Here is a 27,590-nt window from a genome sequence, read left to right on the forward strand (position 1 = left end):
AGCATAAACACTCCCTAAGGTGATGTCCCTACCCAGAAATTTACCTTTGATTAAGACATTGCGTCCCTCCCTATCAATAGTGGAATGAACATGTTCAAAGGGCATCTCTGCTCTGATCCATAGGAGCGCCCGAGTGTAAACAAATTAAGAGTTTGCATTCAACTGGCCTTGCCATCTACTCTGCGAGTGCTTAATCTCCACCTCAGTGAGATGCGTCTCCAGGAGCATAGCTGCATGTACACCGCTTCCCTTCAAATGCCTGTGAATATCCTGACGCTTAGCCGCCTAACCCATTCCCCCCGGATAGTCCACGACAAGAAGGTAAGTATGTGTCCTTGGCCAGGCATCTAAACTATTAGTGAGTGGGTTCCCTGCTGTCAACCCAGGGCCCCATGTCCAAACCTCCTATAGCAACATAAAGCGGAACCCCTGAGACAAACAACAATAACCCCAACCGTTAACTCCCCATCCCAAGAGCAGCCCAGCAACTGCTGGCCACCCAATTCAAAGTGTTGAAACAGTGTCCTAAATATGCCTCCTCCAGTCTCCTGGCAAAGGCAAGTTAGTGGGGGTAGGCCAAGGTGTGCAGGCGCATCCAGTTGTGCACCAGTCCTTTACCTCTCTGCATCCAGGAACAAGCCTCTGCCCAGGCATGTGCGCGCAAGTCCACAGGGTTTCACAGGAGCAGCCATCTTGTGCAGAGAATACTCTTAGGCCCTACCAAGGTGCCGAGGGAAGGGGGCCTCTTACTTTCAGAAACACACCAGTCTAGCCACTACAGGACTGGGCGGACGACCTTTGTTCGGTGGTCTGACTGGTACCGCTTGAAAGTGAAGATGGGTGTTAAAAGATTTGGGGTGACCTCTGTCTGGAGCCAACGTTCTAGGTAAGTCACCATGTCTCCCTTCGCTGTACCTTCAGGGAGTCCAACTACGCAGATGTTGTTGCGGCGATTACGGTCTTCCACTTCTTCTGCTCTGGGTTTCTAAATTCGCACCCTATCAGTCAGGTCTGCCATTCAACAGTTTAGTGCTTGTTGTTCCGGATGTAGCTCACCTGGTAAGGTTTCCACTCCTTGCACTCGATCCGCAAGTTTGAAGGTGCTTGGACCGCAGGAGACCCAAGCCCATCGATACTGTGTTAATGTCTTGTTGGAGGGTACATTTAGAATCTGTTAAGGCTTCAAGGATCTTGTCCAACTGGAGTTGGATAGGGTTCCCTGCGGGCTTCGGACCCTCCGTCCTAGGCTGGGAAGGTTCCCCAATCAGGGCTGTGAGCTCGCTGGCCTGGTTCCTGGTTTCTCCATTTTTTTTTTTTTTTTTGAAGACCAATGGTCCCAAACTTTATTTAGTTTCACAGATGAGTTAAACAGCAGTCACACAGTGTCATAACAATAAACCACTACTACAAGCGGTACTCGGCTGTCAGTACAGAATGACATGGCAATTAAATACGAGTGAAAATAAACAGTAGCCAGTGGTAATGCATTAGTTCACAAGCAGCGGTGCTAGGAAATGTCTCGTGCCGCAGCGCTTGCGGCTCATGGCACTGCGCTAGGATCAGGGTGCTGTAAGAAATCCGACAGTCATTGCATTGAGTTATGTTCCCTGTTCAGTACAGTAGCGAGCTGGAGCAGGATCATATCCCCCGTCGTCACATGGATCGCTGGGCTTCCGCTGCCTGTACATGAAAACACCCAGTTGCCATTGTATGATACGGAAACAGGGAGGGGGGTGTCGAGCATTAGCGCGTGTACAAAATCAACAGTCTCTGTGTCAACCAAAAGGTATAACTGGGAATTAAAAGAGGAGGGGGAGGGAGAAACATTTCAACAACTGCTGGACTAGTGCATGTGCGTGTGGTAGTGTGTCTTGAATCCTAGCCGTGTGTGGTGCACCCTGTACGGGCTGCGCAGGGGCGGGGGTGATCGAGGATGTGGTGTCGCTGCGGCCGCGGGGTGGAGGCGGGAGGGGAGGAGGCCGCGGGGGGGGGGGGGAAGGGCAGCAGCGGGGGGGCGGCAGGGGACATCGCTCGGTGTGCAAGAGCTCGGTAGTCGGGGCTGGCGGCGGGGGGGGGAATGAGGGGGGAGGGGGGGGGCGCGGCAGTGGGGGGGAGGGGGGGACGTGGCAGTGGGGGGGGGGCAAATTCCATGACCTATATGGACAGCAAGCGACAGAGCCCCTTCTATTCCGCGTCAGGTTGGCATTCTATACCGGCCCGGGCGCATGCCCTGTGGTACGCGATCAGGGTAGCGTCCCAGTCTTGGGCGATCGGGTATTTCCGTAGGCCAGTGGTCTCCTCTCTGTGTAGTGACACACTCTCCGCACTGGCCCAGTTGCCAAAAGAGCGACGCCAGTCTGCAGGGCGCGGTGGGTTGGCGTTTTTCCACCGTTTCGTAATGAGGCGTTTAGCCGTAATGAGGCCTAAGTCCCAAAAGCGTGCCCGCAGCTTGGTCTGCTTGGTTCTCTTGTAGAGCCCCAGTAGGCATACTTCCCACGTCTTGGGGAGAGTTTCGCCCGAGGCCGCCGTCAGCGTGTCAGTGACCGCTGACCAGTACGAGGCGAGGTGGGCGCAGTTCCAGAGTGCGTGCAGGAAGTCTGAGTCTAGGAGGCCGCATCTGGGACATGCCGACGAAGTGAGTCCGAAATAGCGATTCAGTTTGTCAGGAGACAAATATGCTCGATGAATGATATAATATTGGATGGTTTTAAATCGCGCGTTTCGGGGAACATTTCTAGCGCCTGCTAATATTGCGGTCCATTGTTTGTCCGTCCAGTCGGAGCCTCGGTCGGTCGTCCACTTCCCCCTCAGCCTTTGGGAGGAGAATTGAGTATGGGTGTGTAGTGCCTGTGCCAGCCAGTGCACTATATGAGACCCATTGCCCATCACGTGCAGGTACTGGATGAGAAGATGAGTGGGCGGTTCTTGGCTCATGTCACCCCATGCCTTCGTCAGTTCATGTAGGAGTCCGGCGTGTGCCAGGAATTGACCCACTGGCAGCTCGGTGTCTGCGGTCAGGGTCTCGAAGGTCAGCAGCACTCCGTCGCTATATAGGCCGCTCAGGTCGTCCAGGTCTGCCGACGTCCAGCTGCGTAGCGCAGTCGAGGAAAGTATGCTAGTGCCCAAGGGAGTTCCCAGTAGTGGCAGGTTCGGAGCGTAGGGCACTGTACCTTTGGTAAGTCTGAGGGCCCGCGCAAAGCACCGCTTCGCGATCGCCACATGGATTTGTGTGGGGTGTCGCCCCTGCGTTAGGGGGTGGAAGAGTGTGAGCACCTGCACGGGGGACAGAGTGGTATCAGCCGTGGCCGTGTCTATCAGGTTCTTGCCGCTCAGCCAGTAAGCGACCCATTGTAGCTGGGCTGCTAAGTAATATAGCTCCTGGTTGGGGACGGCTAAGCCTCCAGCGTCCGTGGGCGCAAATAGAGTCTTTAACGCTACCCGTGGTCTCCCTTTGTTCCAAATAAGGCGCCTGGTGAGAGTTTCCAGCCCTCTGAATATGCGCGCTGGCACATACACTGGCAGGTTAGCATAATAATAGAGGAGCCGGGGGAGCATTATCATTTTGGTCAGTCCCACTCTGGCCGGCACATTCAGCGGGAGGGAGTTCCAGAACGTGTCCTGGGCCGTGAGTGAGGATATAGCCCTCACCAGGTTACCCTCCAGGAGATCCACGGGGTCTCGATATATCAAGATCCCTAGGTACCTGAATACCGTCGGGTGCCATCGGAGCGTCTTCCCCCATCATGCGCACCTCACATTGCGGCATCTCGCTACTGAATGCGTAGGTTCCCGATTTGGCCCAGTTAACGCGGAGCCCCGACATATCTCCGAATGTACGGAAGGTGTCCGCGATTGCCTCAGGTATGCATGTGAGATCTCTGACATACAGTAGTAGATCATCGGCATATAGAGACACCGAGTGTATGCCGTCCGCTAGTGGGATGCCCCATGTGGCGCCGGAGGTGCGGAGCAGTTCCGCCAATGGCTCCATCGCCAGGGCGAATATCATAGGGGAGAGGGGGCAGCCCTGTCTGGTACCCCGCCCAATGCGGATCCTGTCGGAAAACAACCGCCCAGTCCGGACACGCACTTCGGGCGCCTGATAGAGGAGCCCCACCATCTGGATATAGGCGTCGCCTAGTTCGTATTTCTCAAGGACTCGGAGGAGATACGGCCATTCCACCGAGTCGAACGCTTTTTCCAGATCGAGCACGATGCACCCTGAACGCGGCCAGGTAGGGGTTGCATACCGTTGGATCTTAAAAAACCGGCGTAGGTTGTAGGACGTGCTCCGGGTGGGCACAAAGCCATTTTGATCAGCTTGCACCAGCGTGGGGACCAGCGGTGCAAGTCTCCGGGCGAGCGTCGCGGCTAATATTTTATAATCGGTGTTGAGGAGTGCCAATGGTCTGTATGAGCCAAGTTCGGTCGCCTCCCTACCTGGTTTCAGCAGAGAGACCACGTTAGCTTCGTTTAGGGACGCTGGGAGCTCAGCATCTTCCAATGCCGCCTTGTACATTCTCAGCAGTTCTGGTATTAGCACCAGTGAGTAGGCTTTGTAGAACTCTGCCGGGAGCCCGTCAGGGCCCGGCGCTTTGCTATTGGAAAGGGAGAAAATCACGTCCCGTAGTTCCTCACCGGTAATTGCAGCACCCAGCTCCGCCTGGTGGGCAGCAGTAGCTGTTGGGAGCTGCAGGGTCGTCAGATAGTCCACGATCTCCACCACGGTGGCCTGCAGCCGTGTGTTATACAGGGACTTGTAATGTGACGTGAACGCCTCGTGAATCTGTGTCTGGGTGTAGACCTCGACGCCTTGGGACGTACGGATCGACAGGACCGGCGCAGACTGCGTGTCCTGCCGTATCAGCCACGACAGCAGTCTGCCAGGTTTGTCCCCCGCGTTGTGAGTGCGCGCGGAGTGGGCCGCGAAGTTAATGTTCTTTAGGCGCTCCATCAACGCAGCGTGATCTGCCCTGGTCGAGATCAGCTGGGAATCATCGCCTCCCGTCGCCTCCCGTTCTTTATCCAGTAGCGCCTCCTCCACCCTTATCAGATCCCTCTCCACCTGGCCTCGTAGGCCCGCCTGAACACTGAGGCAGCCTCCCCGGGTGACCACCTTGAAGGCGTCCCACTCAAGTCTCGGGGAGGAGGTCGAGTCGGTGTTGTCTTCAAAATATTGAATGATTCTCCTGGACATCTCCTCCCGGAATGGCGGGTCGAGTAGGAGGTCCGGCTGTAAGCGCCATGTGGGTACGGGCGGACGTGGGCGCCGCCATCCATAGACCAGTGTGTGCGGGTTATGGTCCGAGTGCGTCCGTCCCAGATAGTCAGCGTCAGTCACGGAGGAAATCAGGTCGCGGGACAGCATGTATCGGTCCAACCTAACATGCAGAGAATGGGCTCCCGAGTAATAGGAATACACCCGGGCGGTGGGATTCCTGACTCGCCAGGCATCGTGCAGGTTCCATTGCGTCGCCCAATCGGTTAGGGCCCTGGAAGTCGCTTGCGCTGGGGCGATCGCTGCTGGGGGGGACGAGCGGTCAAGGGAAACATCTAGTACGCAGTTGTAATCCCCGCCCACCATCAAGGGTACGTCTGGCCAGGGCGCAATTACTGCCGACAAGCGCGTGAAGAATTTCCCCTGTTCCACATTGGGTGCGTATATGGAGGCTATGACAATTTGCTGTCCCTCTAGTCTGCCCTGTATGAAGACGTAGCGTCCCTCGGTGTCGATATTGCTGTGTGTTAGTGCGAATGGAACCCCAGGTCTGACCCAGATCAGGGTCCCTCGCGCGAACGCTGAAAAGGTCGTGGTGTATATCTGCCCCCTCCACCTACGGCGAAGTGCGGCCACCTCAGCGGCGACTAGGTGTGTCTCCTGCAGTAGTGCAATCTGGACCTGATGTCGCCTAAGGTATGAGTACACCTGGTATCTACGTGAGGGTGTGTGCATGCCCCTGACATTCCAGGTACAAAATTTAACCGTAGCCATCACAGTATGCATCGCGCTCAAGCACCCAGCCCCCCCCCAACCCCCAGCCCACCCCACCCACACACACACAGGGGCCGCGGACAGTGGCTATTGTTACCCCTCGTCCACTCCCACAGTCCCAGGGATGCACGTTGTAGCATTGCAATGTCCACACTAGTCTCAAAAGGAAGAACTTTAACAGAAACATAATACCAAAAGGGCAACGACAGAACGAGTCGCCGCCCAAACGCTCTATCGAGCTTAATCAAACCGTGAGTTCAATGGGGGGATGACGAAGTTCAGCACGTGAGTAAAGCAAGTGAGTTCAAGTCGCCAAGAGAGCTGTGGCAGCTCTCCTCCACGGGCAGTATGTCTAGGGGCACCAAATGTCAGTGGCAGTGTCCGCAGACAAGTCAGGGTTCCCAATGTCGCTGGTCTCGGATAGTCCACCCCTGGGGGGGGGGATCCCATCTGCTATTTCCACAGGGGGGGCCACTCACCTCTAGGGGTCCGTCCACCCCACCAGATGCTTGCTCCCAGTGACGTGCCAATGGGACCGCTCTAACCCCTCTCTCGGTGTCACGGCGGGCCGTGCCGGGCCGGTAGGTGGGGGGATCAGGAGTGGAGCTCAGATCACGGAGATGGGGCTGTATGTAGCTGCCGTGGGTCTCAGAAGTGCTGTTGTGGACTCCCGGACAGGTCAGCCATAAAAGTGTCCAAACTGTCCCAGGATGCCAATCGCAATGCCCAGGCCTGGGCTAGGTTGAGGAGGGTCGTTTATGCTATCAGATCCGATGTTTGGGGTGTGACATCCGGCAGGCCCTCAGTGTTTGAGTCATCTGGCAGTCCGTACATGAAATCGTCGTCCTCGCTCCCGCGTGATCTTGGGCTTGCGTTGGAGATCAGGATGGGCGATTGTGAACCACTGATCTCAGCCGTTCTCCGGATGGCCTCTCGATGTTCAATCAGTATTTGCTCTGGGGTGGGTCCGATTTCTGCGTCTGTGGTCGGCGACCCGGGCCTCGAGACGTGTCGTTGTCTCCGCCTGCGGCTACCTTGGTTCCTGGTTTCTCCATGTGAGCAATGAGTTAGATCTCCCACTAGGGACCTAGGCTATCAGCGTCCGTTTCTTCAGGGCCAGACACAGACCCAGCAGAGGGCACCAAACCACCGGGGGGATTGGAGCAGGGGATGCACCAGACCAAGCACAGCCTCTCAGTAGGGCTCTGGGGGAACCCAGACCACGTCCGTCGGGTAGTCAACCCAGTCCCTCGCCGTTCACACATTCCTTCAGTCACTCCACACCTGCTCGCCAGGCGCCGATGTGTGCCTTGACCCACTCCAACCCATTTAGGAGTATCCTTGTGGGCCTTCTCCCAATCGACCACCACTTTGCAAGTCAAGGGGATCTAATTCAGTTGTGGGGGCCTTCGAGAGGGCCTATACTTGGTAACGACCAGGGCAGCGGTCACCAGCCTTCAATTATATCGTCTGTATTGCTCCCCCAATCTTCGCTCCTCACCTTAAACTTCTGTCCTACTGATTGATGGAGTATTAGACACGCCTCACAATCTATGGGGTCAGTCCAAAGAACCTCACCCTGCCCCCACCCTCCAAGGCCCACTCCGGCCAGTCCAACCTGTGAGTCCCCAAGCCTGAAGGCTGCACCACCTGCAGCAAAGCCCCTTTGGGGCCGCTGGATAAACACAGGTCGCTTCTCTCCCCTGCACCAGATGACCCCAGTGTTAGTGGCTGCGACACTGCCCAAGGAGCACGGACCCAGTTCACGTCTGTATGTGGCAACCGTCAGGCAAAAGGAGGGAAACAGGTGATTTATTCTGTGGCACATCTCGGCCATGCCTTACAAAGCCCGCAAAACATCCCAGGAGCTTCACTTTGCCTCATACCCTCCACCCCCCCGGCTGGGTCCTCACTCACCAGCCATCTCGGGGTCTGCATCACGCCAGCGCTGCTGGCCAACGGAGCTGAAGGGCGGAGTCGCTGCAGGCCCCAGTCGTCACCTTAGGGAACTGGGCCTGCGCGGTGCGCCCAGTCAGGATGGCCCTCCCAGCCGCCACTGTCTCGGGACACGAGGAAGTAGCTATTGGGTCTGGTGCGCTCACCTCGCCCATCACCCGATCTCGACTCAGGCCTGAAACCTACAAGTATTTAAATTTGGCACCCTCTGGCCGGGCACAACACATCATCACTGATGCGGTAGCGCTCCGTCAGTTTCGCTCCGGTCACTTCAGGCGCGCTGCAGGGGCCGATTATCTTGCCCGCAGTCGGCCCACACGTAGGGGTTCGGTATCTTTACTGGTGTGTGGGCTAACGATCCCGCATGGTGAAGTTGCTCTAGGCCCCGGTCGCCATCTTTAGTGCCAGGGCCGACAGCTTTTCGCTTCTTAGGGGTATAATTGTGTCACTAAAAATGCTCCGGGCGGCTAAAGATGGGGCACCCATGGCCCCAACCACTGGTAATCATCCTTTGCAGTGTTCCCGGACAGCAAATGGCTCAGCATGGTGTGGGTTGCCGCAGAGCGATGAGCTCACGCATACACCATTGTCGTGTTGCAAGCTATGCCCACCACAATATTTTTAAGTTTGTGGAGAATTTTTAAATTCCAATAATTTAAACAAGCATTGGCATAGCCAATAGATCTCGCCTTTGGGACCTTATAAGTGTTTAGCCAGAGATATTGACTTTGCCTATGTCTTTAAGCTGTGCTGTACAGAAGTCTGCGGCATGCTGAAAGGTTATAATAATGAAGTGTCAGAAGCATTTTTGGTACCTTCTATATAACCAAGTAAGCATTATGTACAACTGAACGACCATATTAATAAAGTATGAACAATAAATAATGTCTTGATTTTTTTTCTTCTTCATGCTGGCAACTTTTATCTGCCTATCCCAATAGTTGCTTGTTATGGTTTTTTAGGTCTCGCTGAGTCAGCGCGCATACGCTGCTCGGAGAGACATTTAGTAGCGGCTTTTGGAAGTGCTCCCAACGCAGCCACCAGCTTGCGCACAAGCACGCACGCTGCACGCGCATCCCTTGCGTGCCTTAGCGCGTCATCGTGATCACTTTCGCTTTCACACCGATCATGATTGCAATGACTTTTTCTTTCACGGCCGCGCGGTATTACTATTACTGCCGCGCGGCCAATGCTTGTTTGTCTCGCAATCTAAATCTTTCAATTGCTCTTCCTCACTGCGTCTCACTTCAAATCCCTGTGATGTCTCCTGTTTGAAATGGCGGCCCTGCTTAATTAGGGCCCTGGAAGCCCTGCTGCTGGAACAATTGAAGTACCACCTTTTCCCTTAATGAGATCGATCCATATTTGCCTGTATGTGAGTCTGGTTTAATGAAAGTTTTTCAAAGCTTTCTAAAGATTTGCTTTCATCATCCTGTCCTTGGTCTTGCTGCGGGTGGTGACTGTTCCTATGTTGTTAAAGATGGAATGTGCTGTGACCAACAAGCGTTTCCTGATTTGCGAACACTTAAGCATTCTGTACGCTATGTGAATACTAATGGGGGCGCGCATTTAACCCTTCGCTTATTCCCTTCCTACTATAAATTGACCTGTTGTGAGCTCGGAGTCCCGCCATGCTGTGCGGTTATACTATGATTTCATACTACCTTAAAGATGCAGCTGACACTTTCAAGCATGTGTCAATCAGCGTGCATTAGCAGCTGATGAACATGCACAGAGAAGGCGAAAAAAGAAGCTAGAGCTTTTGGCATATTGCTTTGTCTGCCCTAGAGCCCCGTTTGTAACGTTCTGCCAGCAGTGTTATCCCAGAAGTGGCTCTTTAATCACCATGTTTCTTTTCTACGATATGAATCCCCTTCATAAAAATGTTTTGATATTTTTGGCCCCTGAAGACAATTCAGCTCGTTCTACCAGTTGCCATCCCTTTGTATTTTTGTCAGCGTGGCAGTGGGCTCTATGGAATTAAACAGACTAACAACTCTCCTATCTTTAGACTGAATATTTCCAAACTGTTTACATCTGGGCTGTCAATCTAGTCTCTGCACTTTAAAGACATTTTAATAGCAGTGCTTCTACTTCGTTCATTTGCCAAATGTCATGCACTTTTTCACTTCCATTATTGAGTCTTAATGGTTTATCACAGTTGCTGTAACAATAGAAATGTTTTACAGTCAGAGTATAGTGATTATACATTTAATAGTTTGTTCTTATAGCCCATTTTTGCAATCTGCAATTTCTTTAAACAAGAGGTGTTCCCTTTACCGAACACCTTGAAGGATACTTAATCGGCGTTGGCCTTGCAGTTTCATTCACAGCAAACATCAGATGCAAGCATTTTATTGAATATAAAAAAATATCTACAAGTAAGAAAGATTATATTTTTTATACCTAACTCCATACCTGTGTCCCTCTATGGTACATATATCTTCAAAGTACGTAGATGTGGAGTTAGGAATAGCAAACCTATTCTTCTAAATATGCACTTACTTTTCTAGATTGTGTCCCTCGATATTATGTCGTAGATATTGGTATGCCACAATACTGTTGGTGTTGATATTCAATAGTAGAGTCGTATGAATAACGTGTGCTGAAAGATTTGTTGCCAGTGGAGGTCTGGTGGGAGATAATTTGGAGGTCTCAACCTAGGCTAACATCTTAGAGCAGTTAGCGTTTTTCTTATTTATTTATTTGCAATTCTGTACAGAGCGGACATGGCCCGAAGACATCAGAGCGCTTTACAACAGTAATTCAATTCAATATGTTTATTAAGAATTTAGGGGCATATCAACAAGGCCCCGCGATAACATTATCGCCACTCTAGCATCCATTTTCGGGCTATCGCGTGTTTTGATGCCTCTGCGCTGCGCCAGTTTCCTCAACGCTCAGCTCTGCATCGCTAATGAGATGCAAAGTGGGCGTAAAACACCGAACCTACCAAGAAAATGTTGCTAAGCGACTTTACTCCTATTATCAAGTTGCACGCTAAGCTGTGCAGCAACTGTAGGAGAGGATGTCTGCTTCCAATGGTTACCCCCACTTTTTGCTGTGATTCACTGGTTTTTCGACTTTAGTATGGCTGTGGTCCTGCTAATCAGGCCTACAGCCTAACTGTACTCTCTCTAAATTGATACCATGTACTTTAGGTACATACCAGATTCGTTACTGGGTCACCCTTGTGAGCCCCTGTATATGGTACCTTAGGTACCCAGGGCATAGGTATATATATATATATAGACACATAGTAACCTAAAAGTCACTCCAATAGCAGGCCTTGACAATCCTGGTGGCAAAGTGCTTGGTTTTGTGTGAGAGGGTGCCCTAGCATGAGCTGAGCCCCTCTGCAGCTTTCGGAACCATCTCCTTATAGCTGTTCTAAGAAATAGCCATACTATATACTCTTAAGTGCATTATAATCCTCGCGGTTAATGCTAAATTTGGTTTGGCTTCATCAAAACATGTTGCGTAAGGTGTTAAACACTTTGGAATACTACCCCCCGCCAGTTCTGGTGGCGGGGGTAGCATTCCACCCGTCTAGAGGGAGAAGACATGTAGTTACTGTTAAACCCGGTTAAAGTTAAACAGAGCCACAGCATCACAAAATGGATGCTGCTGTCACGGACAAGAGTCGGCCCTCCTGCTGCTGGACGAAACTCCGGCAGGGAAGGCCTGGACAATAGGTTTCTTGCCCAGGGAGGTGCTAGCACTTCCCCAGACAGGCTTTAGTGTATTGGGGCAGGGAGGGGTGCATTCAGTGAATGCTTCCCAGACACTGCCTGGGGCACATAAGGTGCTCCATGCATTTCCCAGTTCAAATGGGTTGCTGGGGCACTCAGTCCCAGCTCTGGTGCGAAACTGGACAAAGGTAACAGGTGTAACCACCCCCTCCCCAGGTCCACCCATAGGAGGGACCTTCGAGTTAGTCCAACCCCTAAACTTACTATAAGTATTGAACCCCAGTCCCCAGGACTTTAGATTACCCTGAACGAAACTCTGCAACATATATCCTGGACCTTCGACATTCCATATCGACTGGAAAATAGAAGAAATCTCCCTTGTGGTCAAGGAGTGACCACCCTGTTCAAACAGGCACCAACTGCATCTTTTCCGGTCTGCATTTTCCAGCCTCCCGCTGGATCCCGAAGAATCTGCAACACAGGACACGGACTTCCAGACATCTCTGAGGCTGACCTGCACTCCCAGCAAAGCTGAGACCTGTGGCGGACACGAGAAACGTGGGACCGGAACTCCTGGACATCCTGCCTTTTGCAACCTGCACCTACTTCCCGAGGTATCCCGAAGTTGTTCATTGGGGTGCTTGAAGCCCCAGCCCGAGCACCTTTTGCACTAAAGCTCAGAGGCCCACACTCCACGAGTGTCCCGTGGGCCCCCTTTGTGCATTTCTGCTCGACGCGTCTTTGCGGTTCCTAGTCCGTTGGCTAGTAAGCCCCCAACTAGACCAATCCTTGATTTACTTTGCTTTCTTGGTTGCTTTAGGCTTGCTCCAACTTCTCTCCAAAAGAGAAGTTCCTCAGACCTTGCTGGTCTGCACCGAAGCCAATCTCGACATCTTGCGTGGATTGCGTTTGCCAAGGTTTGTTGGGTTCAGTCCGGACACTGACACCGCAGTCAACTATATCCTTTGTGGAACAGCTCGAATCCAGCTCCTGGTCGTCGTCGACGCCTCCTGGACCTCGTGGCTGAAGAGACACGCTTCACCTTCTCACCTGAAAACACCCGACATCGGCTGGCATCTTCCTGTCACCATCCTGATCACTGGCTAGTGACCCAGACTCTGTCCCTTCTGCTTTCAGGTTCTTCACATCTCCGATCCACTCGGACACTTTTCCTCTGGACGCCTGCAGCACTTCTTCGCAGCTCTCCATAGGAATCGACGACGAAACCTGACACCAAAAGGCACCTATGCACCCGGCTTCCCTGGGTGAGGTAACACGAGTACTCCATTGCTCCCGTGTGTCTTGACTCTCGAAGTGTCCTAGTCTAAAAGGGTTCCAACGTAGTTCATCTAGAAGAACCCTTAAACTGTACATTTGTAACTTGTTCGTTCTCCTCAGAAAGTCAATGGTAACCCGCAACTGTGTTTAGACCCTGCACGCGTCTCCCGTGGGCCTCTTACATCCTAACCTTTGGTGGGCCTAGGCAGCCCCAGCGATTCCAAAGGCCCTCGGCCTACTTTCTAACTCTCATTTAGTTCTTACACCACTATTTTAGTTATGGTTTGTGAGGCCCCTAGGGCATAACGTATACTGTGCAACTTATCGTATGCTAATTAAGTTCCTTGTATTGTACTTTTACCTCTGACCTCATTAAGAGTGCAGAGGGGTAGTGTTTAGAATAAATACATATATATTTGATATATACCTTATGTGGTGTGCTTTCATTTGATCATTCAAGAGATTATAATTGGTAAAACAACTTGCTTAACTCGTCTCCAAGTCTTAGCCTGAAGGCTGCTCTCCACAGCTACCACTAGAATAGCTTTCTATAAGGTTGACTTTATAACCTACCATCAATAAGGGTTGTTTGGACTGGTGCAAGGTGGCCACTAGAATAGTGGACATCATATACTATCGATAAAAGTAGCGCTAACCACGCTTATTGCAGGCTTCCTTTCGCCTGCTTTACATCCGACTAAGCCATAATAGCCTATGGGTGGTGGATTATAACCTTAAGGCCACCCTGCCCTAGGGGTGTGCCCTTATCCCTCAGAATATAAAAGACAGGTAATCTCACTCTGAAAAACCGCACTCTTCTCTCCACTTCTTTCCTTCACATCCTGTCATCCGGAGATTGCATCTGTGTGGAGGAAGAGAGACTTCGGCATCTTTAGAAACTGGCAGCTCGCAAATGAGATTGGATCATGGCATGCCTGTGATGTTGAGTGTCTTCTCCAAACTATACCTATCCAAACTAGATCTTCAGTGGCATATCAAACAGAAAAATATGTAGATCCCTCAAGCTTGTTTTTGTGAATCCAACTGTATTTGTTTCACTGGGGTCTATTTTTGCCCAAAGATTCACATAATTCTAATACAAACTGAATGAAATGTCCTACACTCATTTAATTTCATAGAGTTAACCAGTTAACCACATTGTGTTCTTGAAGCAATTCTCTGGCGCAGTTCTATTGTCCTCGTACCAATTCATTTACACCAGTCAGGGGAGCACATGTCTTCATAGTGATCTGATCCATGTGCACATGCCTTCTGCCACCTTGCTGACAAATGTCACTCTGAGCTGGCATATCTCGACTTTTAGACAATTGGCTTGTTCACCTCAGTTTGATTAAGCACAAAACTTTAGCCATCTTGTAGGTTCAAACATCTCCTTCGATAACTATGTCTAGAATGACCTCTTAAAAGCATCCTGGTAAATCAACAGTGGGTTGACGTTTATCCTAAGCCCTGAACCTGGAATATTAATGTTTTTCCTCCATGCTTTGCACAGTTGAAAATCAGCTGGACAACTCACTTGCCGCTATCAGATCTTGGGGAACAATCAGTTAAGTATATTTCTGCAAGTAATCTGGACATTCCTGCCCACAGACTCTGTAGACAGTAACAAAGAACTCCGTGCCAGTAGAGCTCTTACAGGACTGCGGCTATGTGACTTCCATTTTCTCAGGTTCAGGCAGAGCTGCTGTTTGATTTTGTATTCTTTGAAGAGTGACTTTGCAACTCCAATTTGATGTCTTTCGTTAAGAAATGAGAGAACCCTTGTCAACGTGTTTTATTCTCAAAATGTTTTATTGTGTCCAGTTTATGATTGTATGGGCCCCCTATTGTATATGAAAACTTCGGTTCGGTGCTAAGGCATACTTAGCATCTTGCCTGTACTTTAAAAAATAAACAACCCCTGTGATACTCAGATTAGCCAGGAAAGGTTGACCGGGAAAGAACTGAACCATAACAAAAGTTTCTTTCTGATGAGCTGAAGACATACGATTGAGGCTCTTCTCCTGTATTCTGTTCTTACTTTAATCTGATGTGTACTGTTTTAATACATGAAGCACTTCCATGCCAATGTGACTGGAATGCTCTGTATACGCATCTGTAAAAATACATATGTCTTTGGGGCATAGCTGAAACTGAGTGCACTAGAACTGAGCAAATTAGATTTCGATTATGTTAAAGTACAATCCGCCTGTGACTGACAACCCTTGATGCGTTTGTCACAATGAATCGGGTAGATCTATGCAACACTCAATATAATAATGTCACTCCACTGCAATATAGAGAGCACAGTTCCCATTTACACAACACTCCTATCGTAACTACTGGCGTTTTGTGTAGCTCTCCTATACTGAGTACAAGCCTGCTGAGAAAGTAGAAATTTGGGGCTAAATTTAGCGTGCCGTGTGACACAGGAGCGACACAGGAGCATCCTGGAAATTTGGAGGTCCAGCACCCCGGAAGCCAGGGACCAGCACTCTGAAAAGAAGACGAGCTCGTGGTTAGGAGAACAAGTTACAAAACACGACCCTTAGTCACCTACACTACCATCTAGAATAGGGCGACGAGCTCCGAGCTACACGTCATTGTAATTTACAATCAACTGTTGTGTGCATAAACTGCGAGCCTTTTTATTGCGGCACCCCGCTGGTAAGCATTCCACAAACCTTTTCTGTCACTATGCGCAGAGGGAGGTCATTTAATTAAAAGAACTATGTGGTCACGTGCTTTGTGCTTCGTTGGTTTGTAATGCTTTTATTGAACTTACCTTACAAGTGGGCAGTTTGGGCATTATTCTATCTACTTTGCTGGTCGAGTATGGATGCCTGCTTGTAAGGTTGCCCTGCTACGTCCTTTTATACTTCTAAACAGAGCCATGCCCATCGAAAGAGAAAAGTTCAACTAGTCACCAACATGCGAGCTGCGTGGTGCGCGCACGCTCGTGTGAAATCTGACACATAACAGATGACACACTGCACGCCGCTGCTCGTAACCACAAGCCGTAGGCTGTGGGCGAATACATTTCCTGGGAAAGGTGGGACATGCACCCTCCTTTGCCCACTTGCACAAGCGTGTGAAAAGTCCTGAGTGATTGCAAGAGGTCTTATTCCTAGAGCAACGCATACACGCTGCGCTAGGCTCGACCTAAAACAAATAATAATGGATAATTTTTTACAATATAGACTTAGATAATGACAAGTGTGATGTATAGGTAAGTTGAAAACACATTTAATTGTATGAATTTCTGAGGCACTGATAAAATGAAAAAGTTCAAAAGATTTTGTGTTTTTATTTGGTCTGTAGAAAGAGTGACTGTACTAATGGATGTAAGATTAGGCCTGGGATTGTAGTGTGTGAAATGTATTTATTTGTATGAATGAAAATGTATTTTAGAGCTGCCACTTTAGTCTTTTATTTCAACTTTCTGTGAGGAAATGTTCAATTCCTTCTCTACAAATATTTTCTTCAGCGGATTGATTGAAAACCCATTGTTGTCAATACATTTCCAGGAAAACCATAAAGTGATCCATTTTTATTCATCCACATGCCATATCTCTTTCCTTCGAACAATCTTCTGTTCTATTTCTATTTTCAATCATTAAAGTTGGCACAGTCTTTTTGATCAGACACTAAACTGTAGTTTGATGGACATGAGTATTAAAAAATGAGCAGGCAAAATTTAAGTATTCCTTTCAGTAGTTTGATAAACGTGAAATAATTTTAACATTTTGGAAAATGCATGTTAAAGGTTATTTTCTCTCAGTTTACCTTTTTTTCCTTTACCCTTTTTAAAACCACTGTTCCCCCCTTTTTCCGGGATACTGTTTTATATTAAGTCTTTTCCCTGCAAGCTAGCGAGCACAGAATTGACAAGAATGTATGATCCTCCAAGAAGATAATACTGTTTTCTGTAGCTTTAATCTGATGTATGTAAGAGGAACTTTGATAAAAAGAATGATAGTCTAGTATATATAATTTTTGGTTGCCTGTGAAATAATATTTTGCATGTGTTTTAATGATTTGTTCAACCTAAGAACTGTGTTTTTTTCTATTATTTTGCAGAGATGAACAATGACTATAGTTGACAAACTATCCGAGTCCTCTAACCCTACGGCGTGCCACAACCTGCCTTGCAGCTCTCTGGCACCAGGTTCGGGAGATATGGACTCGGGGTCTGCAAGTTGGGGTGTAGTTTCATCTTTAAATGATGTTTCAAAACACAAGATGTCCTTGGGACCTGTGCCTGGAGCTGCTGTGTATTCCAATTCACTGTTGCCTGAAAAAAATAAGCTAGTATCACAGACGGACCAGTGTAAGTTATAAACTATATGGCTAGTTTATGCTTATTTGTTCTCAAAGGTGTGTACTTTTTTATGGAGGAAATGCTTTAATATTGCTGAATCTGAAGTATGGCTAATTTCTAAATGGAATTATGCTACACAACTTGGTGTGCATGTAAGGAACATTTAATTGTCTAGTCTTAAATTGTAAAACTAGTTTGCTAATTTTTAGCTAGATATGATTATGGCGCGAGAAGCTTGTGTTTTATTGAGAAGCAAAATGTCCTTGCTAATCTATGGCTTGTGGCTTTTAACAAATCTTGATAGTTGAAAGATCTTTCACATAATTGTCTAAGATAAATTATATAATATTATGCTTTAAATTCTTAATCATTCATCCTCTTTCTTAATGACAATAGAATGCGGGCTATAGTATTCTCTCACATTAAGCTGAGAAGCCTATTTCAGATTATAACTTGTTGGAGAGGCTCAACTATATTGTTGCCACAGTGGACGTGTGTCACTATCTAATAAGTCAGATCACGATTGGACATGTTTGTAGTCTGTTTGCCCAAAAAGGTAATTTGCCTATATATCCACAACATCCATGTTTTACCTGTATTTTAGTTGCCAACCATGATTTGGCTAAATTGATGTGTGATATGTTTGCTCTATTATTTATTTGTTTCACAATGTAGGCCTTTTGATCATTTGGGCATTTGGACCATGAGTGCAGTTTTCAAACTTTTAACCTCCCCGAAGTTTAGTGTCAGTCCAGCAGTAATACAAAGGGATTCTGATAGATACATCTGCCAGTGGATTCCTCACCTTGTGAATATCCCCTTGCGTCAGCAACATTCGGAAATTCTTTCGTAGCTTCGCGCCGACGTGGGCGATGTCATAGAAGCACGGCATCGCACGCGACTCCGCTGACGTCACCGACACCATATTAGGCCTACGCCGGCATGATGACATCAGTTCCCTTTTTTCCGCGTCGTCGGCGCTAACGGTTTTCTAGGGATCGTCCGTAGCAATTGCTGTAACTTTGTTACCTTGTAATAATTGTGCTTCATTGTCGTCTCTCTCGACATGTCTTCGAAGAATACTGGGTTTAAAGCTTGTGGGGAATGTGGAAAAACCATGTCCATTATGGATCCACATGAATGCTGCGTATGGTGTCTAAGCTCCGACCATGATGTCGAAGACTGCCAGTCTTGTAAGAAGATGACACCTAAGGCCCTCCGGGAGAGAGAAACCAGGCTTCTAGTGGCGAAACTTAAAGGCAGAAAAGAGAAGAAAAGTTTGAGGTCGCGAACTCGGCGTTCGAGGTCAATGACTCATTCGAGGTCGTGCTCGGACTCGTCCTCTGCCCACGCTTCGAGATCTTCAAAGAAGAAACCTAAGAAGAGAACCCATGAGTCCCGACATCACTCGAGGAAGGACTCGGGTTCAAAGCCGAAGTCACAGGTGAAGCTGGTTGAGAAGGTCGTGGTGTCTTCGGCTTCGGAAGAGCAGGACCCCGAGGGTGAGGTGTCGCATGCGAATTCGCCAGGTTCTCCGAGGCAGATAACTAATCCATCTCCGGTTCCGTCCCATCCTTCAGATCGGGAGGATGAAGGTGAGGAGGAGGTGGTTGATGAGGGAGAGGCTCCGTTTCCGAGTGTACGTCGACTCCGGTGCACCAGCCCGAAGAGGAGGTCGACATCGTATCGACTCCGCGCCCTCAAGAGTAGCCTGGGGGTTCGTACCCAGCCTTCCCGGCTCCAGATCAGGATCCGACGCAGTTCCTGAATGCAATGTTTGGCATATATTCCAGGGCTATGTACCCCACTGGGGCTTCTGCTGGCCCATGGGTCCGATGGCGTTTTGTTTGGGTGTTCCCCAGACCTATGCTCCTGTGCCCTCTCCGCCCTTTATGCCGGCTTCTGCTCCGCATTGGCATTTTCCGACGCCGGCGAGGCCTTCAACTCCGAAGCCATCAACGCCGAAGCCATCAACGCCGAAGCCGTCAACGCCGAATCCTTCTACGCCGAATCCATCAACTCCGATGCCGAACCCTGATCGACCTCGTGTCAAATTGCCTCGTCCGACGTCGGTATCGGCGCCGGCACCGGCTCCGACGGAGTCGACAATGGATCCGTCGGCATCGTATTTGAAGCACAGGTCGAGGCGTGAAGCCCAGAGGCTTATGGAGGAAGAGAGGTTTCGAGAAGAAAATCTGGAGGAGGGTGAGCTGCAGGAGTCTGAGGACCCATTTTATGACCTGACTGTGGCTAGTGGCCTTGAACTGTCCCCTGAGTGGGATTTAGCTTCAGGCCCGGATGCACCCTCTAAGGATGTGGCTCCTTACCATGTCGTGATAAGGAAGGCGGCAAACTTATTGAATATTACTCTGCCTACTGCTGAGTTTAAGTCGAACCTTCTCACAGAGGTCCTTCACTCACCATCTTCAGTGATTGAGCCAATACTGCCATTTAATGATTCCCTGGCAGAGCCAATTTTAGAAGTTTGGAAGAAACCTTTGTCAACTTCTTCAGTATCTAGGGCAGTTGCCAGGAGATATAGGGTTGCTCCTGATGACCCGGAGTTTTTGTCCACTCGCCCTCTGCCTGAGAGTTTGGTGGTGCAGGCTGGCTGTTCCAAAAGATCAACGGGAGCTTTTCCACAGGTTCCTGCAGAAAAGGAGTCGAGAAAACAGGATCAGGCTGCTAAAAAGGTTTTCTCCTCCGCCAGCATGGCTTTGAAGTCCACAAATGCGACCCGCCTGATGGGGCGTTATATCCACGCCCTTATGGATACTGTAAAACAATTGGTGCCAAAGATACCTGAGGATGATAGAAAAGACATCCAGGAGGTAATCTCGGACACTCAGGCTGCAGCAAGGCAGGTGATCCAGAGTGTTTTGGACACAGCGGATTCCGTGGCGAGGGTCATGGGCTCTTCGGTGGCTATGAGGAGAGCTGCATGGCTAAAATCGTCTGAGTTTTCTACAGATGTCCAGTCTGCATTAATGGATCTTCCATTTGATGGATCTGGTTTGTTTGGCAAAAAGGCAGATGCTGCTTTAGAACGTTTTAACCGCATCCGCGCTCAGAGAATTCTGCTCGCATGCTCAGATTTTCAAAATCCCATGCTTCATGACGAGCTGGGCTCGGCATCAGCGTGCGAGGAGGCTACGCCATGACGAGCCCAGCTCGTCATGAGCGTGGAAGGGGTTAAAGACAGCAGGGCGACGGCTAAGTCGTTGGGCCTTCAGACCAGGGGCACCTTTGTGCAACGCTTTAGAGGGTTTGGCAGATCTTCTTTTCGTTCCTACAAGTCAACTCAGCAACAGCCCCAGCAGCAGCAAAACACACTGTACAAGGCGTACAGGGGCAGACAGAGAGCTCGTCCCAGAGGTCGTCAAGTCGCCTCTTCTTCCTCTTCCCCTTCCCAGCCCCCTGCCAACGCAGCAAAGCAGCCCTAGATCCGCCATTCAGGATCATGTGGGCCCAGTGGGGGGCCCAGTGGGGGGCCGGCTTACTTACGAGATTGGGAATTGATTACATCGGATCTTTGGGTTCTCAGTCTCGTGGAGAATGGGTATGCTCTTCCCTTTCGGGAGTTTCCCCCAAATTACCCTCCTTGCCAGGGTTATTGTTTGGAGGACCACCTGCTTCTCCTGCAGGAGGAAGTCCTGGCGCTGTTCAGAAAAGGTTTGATAGAGGTGGTTCCGGAGCAGGAAAGGGGTCAGGGATGCTACTCCCGGTATTTTCTGATCCCCAAGAAGGATGGCAGGCTTCGGCCAATCCTGGATCTTGAACTTGTATCTGAAGCAAGAGAAGTTCAAGATGCTCACCCTTGCTCAGGTTCTTCAGGCGCTGATGGAAGAAGACTGGATGGTGTCAATCGATTTGCAGGATGTGTATTTTCATATTCCCATCTTGAAGTCGCACAGAAAGTATCTCCTTTTTACGGTTGGGTCGCAACACTACCAGTTTGCGGTCCTTCCGTTTGGCCTTACTACTGCGCCTCGATTCTTCACTTTGGTGATGGCAGTGGTGGCAGCGCATCTCAGGAGGTGGGGGATACCTGTAATCCCGTATCTGGACGACTGGCTGATGAAAGCAGAGTCGCCAGAGAAGGTGCTCCATCACCTGCAGGAGACAACTCCGTTGTTGCACAGGTTGGGTTTTTCGATAAATGTACCTAAATTTCAACTGGTGCCCTCCCAGCGCAACCTGTTCATAGGTGCGGTACTGGACACTACTGTATGCCGTGCATTCCCTCCTCCTCAAAGGATTCACGACATACAAGAAATGATTCCTTTGTTTTTCAATGGAGCGGTCGTTCCAGTCCTGAAGGTCCTTTGCTTGCTCGGTCTGATGGCTTCTTGCATTCTGCTGGTCAACCATGCATGCTGGCACATGAGGGCACTCCAGTGGTGCCTCCGCAGGCAGTGGTATCAAAACAACGGAGATCTCAGGGAGTCAGTGAGGATCTCCAGAGAAACTGCAGCGGATCTGACTTGGTGGAGTGTGGAAGGCAATCTGTCACAAGGAAAGCCTTTTCATCTACCTCCAACTGTGGCCACAGTGATAACGGATGCATCCACTCTAGGGTGAGGTGCTCATCTGGGGGATCTGGAGATAAAAGGTATTTGGTCTCCAGAGGAAAGGTTGCTTCACATCAACTTCTAGAGTTGCGGGCAATACGTTTGGCACTCAAGGCCTTCTTCCCTTCCCTTTGCGGTCAGTCCGTTCAAGTCCTGACGGACAACATGACCGCTATGTGGTATGTCAACAAGCAAGGAGGAGTGGGGTCGCAGTGTCTCTGCAGAGAGGCGCTGCGTCTCTGGTCCGGGGTTCAGGACCATCAGGTTTGTCTGATGGCAAATCATCTGGCCGGAGTTCTGAATGTTCATGCAGACACTCTGTCGGCAGTTCTCCGCCGACCACGAGTGGAGGCTCCATCCAGAGGCAGTTCGTCAGGTCTTTCGGACTAGGGGAACTCCTCTGGTGGATCTGTTCGCCACTCACGAGAATGCTCACTGCCGGTCATACTGCAGCCTCCAGTTTCCGATGCAGGGAGCCTTGGGGGACGCGTTTCAGTTGCGTTGGGACTCACGGCTTCTTTATGCGTTTCCCCCCCATACCCTTGATTCCTCGGGTTCTGAGGAAGGTTCGACAAGACCGGGCCCAAGTTATATTGATCGCCCCGGATTGGCCAAGAAGGGTGTGGTACACAGATCTTCTCCACCTCTCCTCGTGCTCGCCGCTCCGTCTCCCTCACAGGGCAGATCTTCTCTCCCAGATGGAGGGGCAGGTTCTACACCCCCACCCCAGACCTTACACCTTCATGCCTGGAGATTGAACAGGGCAACCTGAGTTCCTTTTCTCTCCTACACACGATGTGGTGGATGTCATTTTGTCAGCCAGGCGTGACTCCACCAAGTCCATTTATTCCTATAGATGGTCTAAGTTTGTTGCTTGGTGTGGGAAGAAGTCCATTGACCCTTTAAGGCCTCGTTTGTCCAATATTCTTCAATTTGCTCTCCTTGGCCCAGCAGGGTTTTGCGGTGGCAACTATGAAGGGTTATTTGTCGGCCTTATCGACTTTCCTTTTTTGCCGGACCAGCCCTCTTTGTTTAAGTCACCTATTGTTTTACGGTTAATCAAGGGCCTTACCAATAAATTTCCACCAACTCCTTTTATTGTGCCTCAGTGGGACTTGAACCTTGTACTTACTTTCCTGATGGGTTCGCCTTTCGAGCCATTACACAAGTGTCCCTTGAGGCTTTTGGTTTTCAAGACTGTTTTTCTGATAGCAATTACCTCGGCAAGGAGGGTAAGTGAGCTTCAAGCCTCCGTTTTTATCCATTCATGCTGATCTAATGGTTCTCAGGACCAGGGCTGCTTTTCTGCCAAAGGTGGGAACTCCTTTCCATCTCGGGCAGTCCGTTACCCTCCCTACCTTTTTATCCTCCCCCTCACCTTTCCAAGGAGGAGGAGAGACTTCCCCCCCCGGACCCTAAGAGGGCGGTGAGCTTTTATCTGGACAGGACGAGTGAGTTCAGGTCAGATGACCAGCTGTTTGTTGGATTTGCTGGCTGCAGGAAGGGGAAGGCTGTCAACAAGCGCACGCTATCAAGATGGATAATTTTATGCATCAAGATCTGCTACTCCCTGGCGGGTAAGGTACCTCCAGCGGGTATAAGGGCTCATTCCACTAGAGCTAAGTCTGCAACATCTGCTTTGGCAAGAGGTGTGCCTGTAGAGGACATTTGCAGAGCCGCGACTTGGGCCTCCCTCCACACTTTCGCGAAGCATTACTTCTTGGATTCCGAAGTGAGGGGGGACGGCCGCTTTGCGCGCTCTGTCCTCCAAGATTTCTTGGTATAGCGGAGTGGACACCCTCCTCCGGGAGTGGGGACTGCTGTGGGAATCTATTCACAAGGTGAGGAATCCACTGGCAGATGTATCCATCAGAAGAACAAGTTACTTACCTTCGGTAATGCTTTTTCTGGTAGATACAGTATCTGCCTGTGGATTCCTCCCTGACCCACCCTCCTCCCCGTTGTCCACTCTTCTATACCAGAGTAATTGTAATGTATTGTTTGTGTATATGTATATGTATATGTGTATATATATATATATATATATATAATATATTATTTTCAAAGGAAATGTTTTATTTTAAATGTTTTCCTGCACTGGCTTCACACTATGTGTGTGTTTTATCTTGACATTTGGTACTGTGTATACTGTATATATTTCTACTGTCATCGGTCTGTCCGTGTGCCTCGAAGGCACGGAAAAAAGGGCGGAACTAATGTCATCACGCCGGCGTGGGCCTAATATGGTGTCGGTGACGTCAGCGGAGTCGCGCGCGATGCCGTGCTTCGGTGACGTCGGCGCGAAGCTACGAAAGAATTTCCGAATATTGCTGACGGAAGGGGATATTCACAAGGTGAGGAATCCACAGGCAGATACTGTATCTACCAGAAAAAGCGTTACCGAAGGAAAGTAACTTGTTCGTTGGGGTTAGTTCAGAGGTGCAATACAATGTTTCCTTAGTAAGAGAAGTCCTAATCAGATCACATGGTGACAGCAGGGCAGGTACACATGAGGATGCTCCCCAATGGCGGGTGAGGATTCAGCATCCAGTGTGACTGCTTTGATCTTGACAAACACTAAATCATGGCTGGCAGGGTTGAGTTTCCTGCTCGCAGTTTGTCAGTTTGTGCAGTCCAAGGATCTTTTTTTGGCATGCAGGAACCTTGGTGGGCTGAACCACTGTATTGGATGCCAGAAGGTCTGATGTGTGCCCCTTGCATATGGGATGATCTGTGCAGCAGCATGGACCTGAGTGGGAGGTTTCAGGACCGGGATGTTTATGATGATGCTTCATGTGAAAGAGATCTGTTTTATGGTCTGGCACATGCTCTTTTTTTAACTTCTCATAACTAAATTTTCTTTTATTGCTTAATTGCTGTCATACCCTTCATGTATGTGAAGTTTACAGTTGGTGTTAAGTTGGTGTATCTAGATCGGCCCCAGACACGACTTTGCAACCTCTTCCAAATACTGGTTCAGGCGTGCCGTTCCCAGTGGCAAAAACCCATCATGATTCCCAACTCTGGTACAGAGCTAGACCGGCACTGCCCGACGTCGGCTCTGGTGTCGACCGGACCCACATGTCCTGAATTGGAGATAGAGCCCTATGTTCCAGAAGGGCCCACTGAAGAACACAAATGGAGGGGATCTGGGGATCAATATGGTTATTCCGACCCCTAGGGAAGCCCAGGGCCTATGACAAGTGCCAGTGGTCTGGATACCTCATCAGACACTGTTCTCTTCTCTTCTCCCATGGTAGCACAGAGGAGGAAGGTGTCTCTTTTGCGAATGTGGTCCGGAAGGTGGCTGAAGTTCTGATCCTGTTGCTGCCCAGGGTTGAAGTCAAGACTAACATCTTAGAGGTGCTGCAACTTGAAATGTCCCCTTCAAATACCCTACTCCCTTCAATGAAGCCCTCCCTGATGCTTGAGGTATGGGCCAATCCCTGCAAAAGCACTCTTGTGCACAGGACCATTGCCTGGTGGTCCAAGCCCCAACCTCCAAAATCAATCTCAGTGCGTTCCCTTAAACACCACCGGATAGGGATTCCAAGAGGCTGGACACCTTTGCGAAGACGATTTATTTCTTCCACTAGTCTGCCACTGCTGTCATTAAACACTGTGTGCTTATTGGGCTGCTATTACCATACTGTATGGTATTTGGTTGTGCAAGTGCTGCCTGTGGTCTCGGATGAGCGCTGAGCCATACTCTCCCATATATGGTAGTGATGCAGTGAAGTTCAATATCAGATGAGGATTGGACATGGCTGACTCTATGGGTAGAGCCATTGCTTCCACGGTCAGGTCTTACTGAGAACAACTGGCATTTTGGGGGTTGTCCAGGCATCCCTTATAGACATGCCCTTCAACGACACTCACATTTTTGGTGAGATGGCACTTGAGTGTTTTAAAGGCAGTAGGGCCACCAATAAGTTATTGGGATTCACTTTGGCCCTGCAATAGCCGCCTTCTACCCCTTCCATGGCTACAGTGCAGGCTTTCTGATGGATACATCTGCTAGTGGATTCCTCACCTTGTGAATATCCCCCTGCGTCAGCAATGTTCGGAAAATTCTTTTGCAGCACGCCGGCGTGGACAACGTCATAGGAGCACGGCATCGCACGCGACTCCGACTGACGTCACTGACTCCTTATTAGGCCCACGTCCGCGTGATGACATCAGTTCCCTTTTTTCCGCGTCATCGACGCTAACGGTTTCGGGAATCTTCTGTTGCGATTCGTGGTAACTTTCTTACTGTTGGATTTCTTCAGTATCTTTTTTGGTGTTGCTGTCTTTTCGAAAGATGTCGTCGAAGAAGACAGGTTTTAAGCCCTGTGATGCATGCTGGAAGATGATGTCCATCACGGATCCGCATAGTGACTGCCTCTGGTGTCTGAGTTCGGATCACGACGTCCAGAGTTGTCGATCCTGTTTAAAGATGAACCCGAAGGCTCTTCAAGAACGTGAGGCTAAACTGCTTGTTGCCAAATTGAAAGGTATGGAGGTCAGGAAGAGTTCGAGGTCGAAGTCGAGGTGTTCTAAGTCAAGATCGAAATCGAGGTCGAGGTCTCGTTCGAGGTCGGCTTCGAAGTCGACGTCGGGGCAGTTTTCCAGGTCTTCGAAGAAGAAGCATAAGAAGAGGCGACCTAGTTCCAGGCATCATTCAGGGAAGGATTCGAACTCAAAAGCTAAGTCATCTGAAAGAAGGCAACGAAGGGGCATGGTAACTCCCTCACGGGGTCAGGATCCTGAAGGTGAGGTCTGGCCTTGTGAGACTCCGGAACATTCACCGGCTTCGGAGTTGAATCCGTCTCCAGTTCCATCGCAATTTGCGGAGCGTGAGGAGGAAGAGGTTCTTGATCCTCAAGGCTCGACGACTCCGGTTGGCCAACCCGAGGACAAAGAGGAACATGAGGTGTCGACCCCGGTGCAGCCTCCTCAGGAGCAGCCGGTGGGTTCGTATCCTCCCTTTCCAGGTCCTGGACCGGACCCATCGCATTTTTTAAATGCCATGTATGGTGTTTATGCGAGAGCCATGTACCCCTATGGAGCACCGGCTGGTCCCATGGGTCCATTGGCTTATAATTTGGGTGTGCCTCAAGCCTATGCTCCGGCGCCTTTCCTTCCTTTTATGCTGACGCCGACTCCTCCTTGGCATATCTCAGCGCCACCGAAGTCATCAACGCCGTATGCGGTTTCACCGACGTCGAATAGATCTCGAGATCTGCCTCGAAGCTCGACGCCGACCCCGGCACCTTGTTCGACGCCGGCTCCGGAGCCTTCGCAGTCGATACCGGATCCAACGAAGTCGATTTGAAAGGAGAGGTTGAGGCGGGAAGCCCAGCGCCTTTTGGAGGAGCAGAGTTATAGGGAAGCTGAATACGAGGAAGGTGAACTTCTTGATCCTGAGGATTATTTTGATGACTTGAGAGAGGCAAGTGGGTTAGAGCTGTCCCCTGAGTGGGATTTAAACTCTGTCAGGTTCTCCTTCTAAGGATGTTGCGCCTGATCACGTTGTGATTAAGAAGGCAGCAACTTGTTGAATTTGACTTTGCCTACAGCTAAATAAAAGTCAAATATACTAACTGAAGTTCTTCATTCACCTGCATCAGTTGTTGAACCCATTCTTCCCTTTACTGACGCCCTAACGGATCCAATACTGGAAGTATGGAGTAGGCCTCCAACGGCTCCTGCAGTGTCTTAAGGCCGTGGCTAGGCGTTACAGAGTGGCTCCTGGTGACCCTGACTTTTTGTCCTCTCATCCCTTGCCGGAGAGTTTG

The 27,590-nt window shown here is 49.8% G+C and overlaps 1 protein-coding gene across 4 annotated transcripts in view; it reads left to right on the forward strand.

The window, feature by feature from the left end:
- Positions 1–27,590, forward strand: part of USP42 (ubiquitin specific peptidase 42) — a 674,575-nt gene that overhangs the window by 37,618 nt on the left and 609,367 nt on the right. For 3 of the 4 annotated variants that reach the window (XM_086940745.1, XM_086940747.1, XM_086940746.1), the window contains exon 2: positions 16,999–17,248. In XM_086940745.1, coding sequence (XP_086796871.1) covers positions 17,008–17,248 — 241 coding nt within the window. In that variant the 5' untranslated portion in view covers positions 16,999–17,007. Of the gene's footprint in view, positions 1–16,998; positions 17,296–27,590 lie in introns of all 4 variants that reach the window. The other variant, XM_086940748.1, reaches the window with a different exon arrangement.

Source organism: Lissotriton vulgaris, chromosome 10, assembly GCF_964263255.1.
Source record: "Lissotriton vulgaris chromosome 10, aLisVul1.2, whole genome shotgun sequence".
NCBI classification, from domain to species: domain Eukaryota; kingdom Metazoa; phylum Chordata; class Amphibia; order Caudata; family Salamandridae; genus Lissotriton; species Lissotriton vulgaris.